At 32.1% G+C, this 7,473-nt stretch overlaps 1 protein-coding gene across 1 annotated transcript; it reads right to left on the bottom strand.

The window, feature by feature from the left end:
- Positions 1-256: 256 nt before the first annotated feature.
- On the bottom strand, positions 257-4,536 carry LOC111507928 (ataxin-10). Its single transcript, XM_023163315.2, has 4 exons — positions 4,246-4,536; positions 3,219-4,188; positions 3,048-3,111; positions 257-494 (listed from the first exon to the last, which is right to left on the bottom strand). Exons 1-4 carry the CDS (start codon positions 4,428-4,430, stop codon positions 304-306), a joined length of 1,410 nt encoding a protein of 469 aa, XP_023019083.2. The 5' UTR covers positions 4,431-4,536; the 3' UTR covers positions 257-303.
- Between the last annotated feature and the right edge of the window lie 2,937 nt (positions 4,537-7,473).

Raw genomic sequence — 7,473 nt, 5'->3', positions numbered from 1 at the left:
TTCCTAAAAACTAATCCCTCCTGGAAAAAATACCCTTTTCAATTAATTATATTTTATATCCCATTTTTCAACTGTAATATCTGACAATTCCCAATTGGAGGTTAAAATTTATAGTTACATATAAAATTTTCTTCCAGTGTGCCTACAAGTTGATCAGATATTAAAACAACTATTTATGTAGTATAAAAGAATTGAGAACGTCATCAATTCGTAAAAAATATCCCATCTCAATGTACTTCAGTTGAAATAAATCCAATTTTTAAATCAAATTTTTATATTCAAATAAGAAATGAAAATCATATACTATTTTCTTAGCGACTCCAGGTTTACGATTTTGAGTTGGTTTTTACCATCAGTATGCAAAGCGATTCCCATTTCATCCAGTACTTCATTGCTAACAGTGCCCTCTTGATGTAAACTTGCAATCACTTTCTGGTTCTCAATATTATTTTCACACAAATTCCTTATAGCAAGAATACACCATTGCATAATAACTGTTCATAGTCAAGGAAAATCTATTAAATATAATAAATATCATGATTGTATTATTCCTACATGATAAAAAAAGATAGAAAATGTGAAACCTGATCTAAAAGATCTTCAATCAGATGTACTTAGACTACGGTGCACCACAGTGATAGGTATGTAGGCATTCGTTTCCTATAAGTTAAGCAACGATATTTAGGTTACTTGGTTTACCTTTAGTTGAACCTTTTTTTTATGCAATCTATTATATGTAATGAAAATATTAATTGTAGAAAAGAGCTGCATGCAAAATGATTGATTCTGAACATCACAAAAACTATTTACTTCTGTGAGATTTCATGGAATTCAATTCAGGTTCACATGAATTCAAATGAGAAGTTCGTTAACAGATATCAATCAATTGACTCCATTCCAAAAATCTATCTGATAAATGGCATCAGTTCGAAACTCCTAGTAATAACATTTTACTTTTAAATCAATTAACTCTTAATTTGTGATATCAGAGCAATAGAAAGAGATGTGAGTAAAGTTTCATGGATTGATTCTGATGTAATGCCTCTACTTTTTGTAAATAAAACAAACTGTTTCAAAAATAAACTTACAAGCTGAAGTTGAAATATAGATAAATTGCGAAATTTCCTCTAAAGAATATGTCAGCCAGATAGTTAATATATAGCATGCAAGCAATGGGCCCACAACAGACCCCTGTAGAACACCTCATTTCATTTCTAAAATGTGTTCAATACTCAGCACAAATTGTTTATTCATGAAAAATCTAAGCAATGATAAAGTCAAACCTCCATATTAGGAATTTTATTTTATAACTTGGTGGACTCACATTTGGGGTTTATTCTAACATGAGCAGCTGTACTAGGGCGTAGCTGTACTAGAGATGGCGGTAGTTGTTTGAGAAATATTACTGTATTAGAAAGTACAAAATCTATAAAACGTATGTTTCAAGTTTCAAGACGTTGCGTTGTTTAGTATTTGTTTGGCAGCCATTAAAGTGAATGTTATCGGTGAGTTGGTGAAAATGGAGAAAATTGGTCATCGTTATGTTATACAATACTTTGATTTGTGAAGCCTCAGCATAACGAAAAAAAGAGCTGAACTGGATTCAACTCTGGGCGAGTCTCCTCCTTCAATTACAACAGTAAAATTGGGGTGGTAGAGTTCAAACGAGGCTGTGCGAGCTGCCAAAACGAGCATCGTAATGGTCGACCAAATGAGGTGACGACTCCAGAAACGATGAATAAAATCCACAAAACGATACTGAAAGTTCGCGAGCAAACAGTCCTAGTGGGAATTCTAAAAAGTACGGTACATCGTATGTTATCTGAAAATTTGGACACCAGACATGTGTGCAAGATGGGTGACGTGTTTGCTCACACTCGAACAAAAACAGTGTCATGAAAATGTTTCAATTGAGTGTTTAGCGAAGTTTCACAGCAACAAAGCAGAATTCTTGTGTCGTTTCATAACCATGGATATATAAAACATTGGTCCATTACTTTACACCCGATACAAAACAACAATGAAAACAGTGGACTCAAAAGGAAGAACCGGTTTCAAAGAAGGCGAAGACCGTTTCATCCGCAGGCAAGGTCGTGGTATTGGTTTTTGTTGAGATACTCATGAGATTATTTTCGTTGACTATATTAAAAAAGGTGAAACTATCAAAGGCAAGTATTATATGAACTTATTGCAACGTTTGAGTGAAGAAATCAAGCAAAAACGCCGCTTGTTGGTAAGTTGCAGTGGAAAGTAAGTATGCTAGTTTTATTGATATTAAATGATAACTTATTGCAGTCACACCAATCTTTGATTTTGTTGATGTCAGCTGAGATGGCATCTTGAAGGGTAGGAATGTCCTTGTTGTGCCATAATAAAGTGGTGTCATCAGCAAAGAGAGTAATTGTGGCCGTTATATCTATAAAAGCTAAGTCATTTATGTAGATAAGAAACAAAATTGGGCCAAGGATCGATCCTTGTGGTACACCACATTTGATAGTTTGAGCATAGGAACACTCGGTTGTTTTAACTACCTGTTTGCGACCTGATAAGTACGAATGAAACCAGTGGAGAGTGTTGCCTCTGAAGCCATACTGTTGCAACCTATTAAGAAGGATCTCATGGTTGACACAGTCGAAAGCTTTCGATAGATCACAAAAAATAGCAGCGACTGCTTCTTTAGCGTTATATTCGGAGTATATCATTAGAAACTCAAAATTTCATATGAGTCAATTCATCACCATAAGAGAAATAAATATGGAAAAGTGAAAGCTACAAAATATGGAAAATTTCATGTCATGAATTTATCAATTATCAAATTCTTCCAATGGTATATAAGATTTGTCAATAGCAATAGCAAACTACCTTCATTTTTGACAATATTTTTTTGTAACCTGCCGTCACTCCCATATGAACGACAATTATCAAAAGTTGAAATTTGTGCAAACTAAGGATTAATAATGTCTTACCTTCCAATGTATGATTCTTAGCACATAATACTTGAGTGTTTCATCAAGTGTTTAAACATTTTTTACTGAAAAAAAGGATACATGGATTTTTAGCATCAATGTTGCATGAATCAAGAATCACAGGTATTATTTCTGCTGTTCGTGCCTAGAAGAAGCAATATCACGAAAATCATCAATCATTAATAAAAATAATTTATCATTTGTATATAGTTACAATTTGAAATTTAAATAGTGCGATTAATTTTCACTCACCAAGTTTTGAAGATCAAAATTTTTCCAACACATATTACCTATGAGCCTGACCAAATCTGTTTTGAAGCCAAACACAGGATCAATATTGAGCTCACTATTCTCGCTTCCGTTTTCGAATATTTTTTGAATCGGAGTAAAAGAATTGTTGGATACTTTCCCCAATCTATGAATATTGATAAGCAGGGCCCCAGCATTCACCAAAACATCTTTATTGGTTTGCAACTTTTTCAGATATTCTTCCTTACTGGAAAGTGAAGACAATATTTCCAATGATGAAGATATTTCATAAACCTCTAATGAATTTCTTCCATTGATTTGCAAAAGTACCTCTCCACATTCTAGAAACTTCTGTATCAAAATCTCCAATCCTATGTCAGGTAAGACCTGTAACCGATTTTCTATTTGCATTTCTTTGAGAAAATCCAAGATTTTCAATCGATTTTCTAACTTCAAATTGATATAATTCGTCCACAATCCACTGCTGGAAATACTATTTTCTAGGAAAAAGCATAAGAATTCATTATGCTCTTCACTTCCATATAAATCTAATATTTTTTCTACAGTTTCTTGATCACCAATGGATATGAAGAGGGATATGTTATACAACAGTGCAGAACACTCATATAAACATACATTTTTTTGAAAACTTTTTCTTATGTCATCATAAAATAGTTCTTTTATTCTTTGAGTGACTTTCCTATTGGAAGTTGTCAGATTCATCAGGAACTGTAACATTATCTTTGTACAGGTTTGACTCCAATCCAAACTCTGAAACAGTTCTTTGCAGGCGTTTAAAATCCTGGTTTTCTCATTAATAAAATTCTGTATTGAAGCGTTGGATGAACTATTTCTCAAGGATCTAAAAATTTCAGTAAGTAAAGAATATTGTGAGTCCGAAAAGTTTTCAGGTGGGAGAAATGTTATCAACTTATCCTCCAGAAACTTGATGACTTCCTCTGAAACCAGGAACCTGTGAAAGGATATTTGCTTTCCAATATGAAAAAATTAATGTTTAGGTTTACTTTACATTTTGGGACTGCCATCATCAAGCCTTTCAATTTCAAATATATTCTTAAGAATACTAATTAAATTTTCATTGCTGAAGTCTCCGATATCACTCAATCCTCTCATTACTGGAAGAATGTCGATATTTTTGGAACCGCTTTCACCTTCATAACAAATAAAAGGACACTTCTTTTCAAAATGTTTCATGTTTTTAAACTCTAGCTAAAAATAAATATTGAAGTACATGAAGATTAAGAAGTCAAGTTAGATGTTAGGTTTAGGTTAAGTTGACTTTCAATCACAGATCAAATTAGTAGTATTTTCCACAAAACACTTTAGAGAAAGTGGTTTGCAGTGATGCCAACAGCTCCAAATCTTTTCCCCTAAGCCTATTTTAAAACCCCCTAAATTCAAACCAAGATACTCCAAATTTTTTTAGTAAATGAAAAATCTAATTAAATATTCAAAGTTACTATAACATTCAACAATTAACAAGTTAATAGAATAACTTACCTTCATATTCTTATTATAACGAAGTTTTAAATATAAAGGTTATTGAAAAATGTTACATAAGATTTTTAAAACATGGTAACTTTATGTGAGTACGTCAGTACACAACATCAACTAATAAATAAAAAATAAATACATCAAATGGAAAATGAACACACATATATGGGCATGAATACTTATACTGTAATAATTCCTAGTTCATTAATAATTTCGAAAAACTCATCAGCTTCCTGTTCTTCATTTCTGTCGATATCAGTTATTAATTTTCCCCCTAAAAATACCCTAAAAAATATTTTACATTGGAAAGAAGTTCAAGTGATCAAATTGAAAAAATTATATGCATCGTGCTTGGAATATAACATTTAATTCCAATAATAGCAAGAGTGACATACATATATATGTTTCAAAAAATTATTAGACGATGTATTCAAGTAACATATTCAGGATGTACAAAGTACCAATAGAAACACTCCCAATATCAAAACAATAAATTAAAACAATTTTCAGAGTGAGTAATATTCATTGAAAGAATACACATTTTTGTCAATTGAAATAGTTTTGAATCATGCCTCAACTTCATCAGCGTTGAAGTAGATAATTTGTTGTTCTAAAGCCTGAGTTGACACAGATGTGTATAGAGGAACGTTAAAGTCCTGACTATGTCTTTTGTTGAATCTATGTTCGAATGAATCCAAGATCTCTGTAGGCCTATTATTGAAAATGTGTACACATAATCCGATAACAGACTTATCATTTATTTCAATAATATTTCTTTATATTGGAACATTGGCTGTGATGTAAAAAATATTCTTTCAAGCAACAATAACAGCAGGTGCCTGAGCAGATGCCCCCATAAACACGATTCAATTTGCGCATGATAGAACTGTATTATTCAAATTAAGGAGTTTCCTGTAGTGCTTGTATTTTGTCCTTAAAAAAATGAATTTACTTCCATGGCTATCAAATTGCAATGATTATTCTAGTCGAGACATTCATCAATGAAAACCCCCCAAAATTTTGTTAACTCGACATTTTCAAATGAGGTTGTGTCAAATTTCATTTCAAATTCACTGCATATTATCGGATGATTATAAAAACTTATATGTATTTTCGAACTATTGAGATACAAAGATTATGTGTTAAACCATGTAGACAGAATACTACGACCATGACATATTGTATATTTTAGCAACCACTCTTTTAATATTCCGTAATAAAAGACGAACTGTACTTTCTGTTGTACCATAGCTAATGTAATAATGAAGCAACTTATTGAAATATTTCATTCAGAAAAAGTGAGAAACCAACATATACGCCCATTAACAGAACACGCCGAAAGGCCGAAACAAAGAACGACTACAACTATACTGCAAATACAGAAACGACGCAGTACTGCAAATACATTTTTGACATCTATAATACAGAACAACATTTTAAGAAACAAGATCATAAAGTATGGGCAAAATTGTATTCAATTCAACACTTTCATCTTCAACGGAAAAATCTCCCGAAACTGATTGAGGTCCAATTGCATAGGTGAAAAATTATTTTAGCTGCTTTTATGATTTTGCAGATATCAGAATAATCTTTAATATCATTATTGTATTATTTTAGGAACAATAATCATTAAGTTTAGATGGAACTAGTGAAAAAATTTGAATTATAAATATTACTGGAGTTTTTTTCCAACAAACTCAGTTTTGGATCTTGCTCCTGAAGATAATCACTTGATGATCGAAACACGTGTCGAGGTGTTATAAAAATGGTTTGCTGTTGGGAAAAAACTCCAGTGATATTCATTACTACACCAAAGGTTCCAAACAGGGTAAATTTTCGTTATGTGGACACCCGGCGATTTTGAAAAAAATTTTGACTGTACTTACGTATTTTGATGCGTAGATTACGAATCCGAAAGAAAAAAGCGGCGCTCTCTCTTATTTAAAAAGTTACGGCCCTTCAAAGTTCAGAAAACGGCAACTTTTCAGCCTTCTTTGTCACTAAATAAACTATTTAAAAACACAAGCATTTATTCACTAGGTCACCTTTACACCTTATTCCTCCTTCTTTAACACTTTTCACTTCAATAATCAACATTTTTCTTATAAAAATGTTAAAAAATGTACGGAGCTGCTTTTTGGTTACATATCACTGTATTTTACGTTTTTAAGGTTAATGATATGGTTGGTACGACTGATGCAGTCCATATTCCTGAAGTAATTCAAATGTTTTTTACCTTCATTCTTTAGATCGTAAATTGGTTTTTGGTGGTGTATTACGAATTTGAAATAGTAGGCGACGGCAAATACCAACCGCTTTTTTCTGAAATGTCACTAGTAACTAACCTAAAAATAGAATAATGTCACCAGGAGAAGCATTCGTTTTTAAATTAAGTTTTTCATAAGAAAAATGTTGATTATTGAAATGAAAAGTGTTAAAGAAGGAGGAATAAGGTGTAAAGGTGACTTAGTGAATAAATGCTTGTGTTTTTGAATAGTTCATTTAGTGAAAAAGAAGGCTGAAAAGTTGCCCTTTTCTGAACTTTGAAGGGCCGTAACTTTTTAAATAAGGGAGAGCGCCGCTTTTTTCTTTCGGATTCGTAATCTACGCATCAAAATACGTAAGTACAGTCAAAAATTTTTTCAAAATCGCCGGGTGTCCAGATAACGAAAATTTACCCCAAACAGTACATCACAAGTTGAATTATAAAACAAATTCAGAAAAATGAATCCATAATCTATAT

This window comes from Leptinotarsa decemlineata, unplaced genomic scaffold (assembly GCF_025532065.1).
Source record: "Leptinotarsa decemlineata unplaced genomic scaffold, Ldec_3_MD MMD2_tig00026307_RagTag_RagTag, whole genome shotgun sequence".
Taxonomy (NCBI): domain Eukaryota; kingdom Metazoa; phylum Arthropoda; class Insecta; order Coleoptera; family Chrysomelidae; genus Leptinotarsa; species Leptinotarsa decemlineata.
The sequence above is the reverse complement of the archived record's forward strand: the minus strand, read 5'-3'. Positions and strand labels throughout refer to the sequence as shown.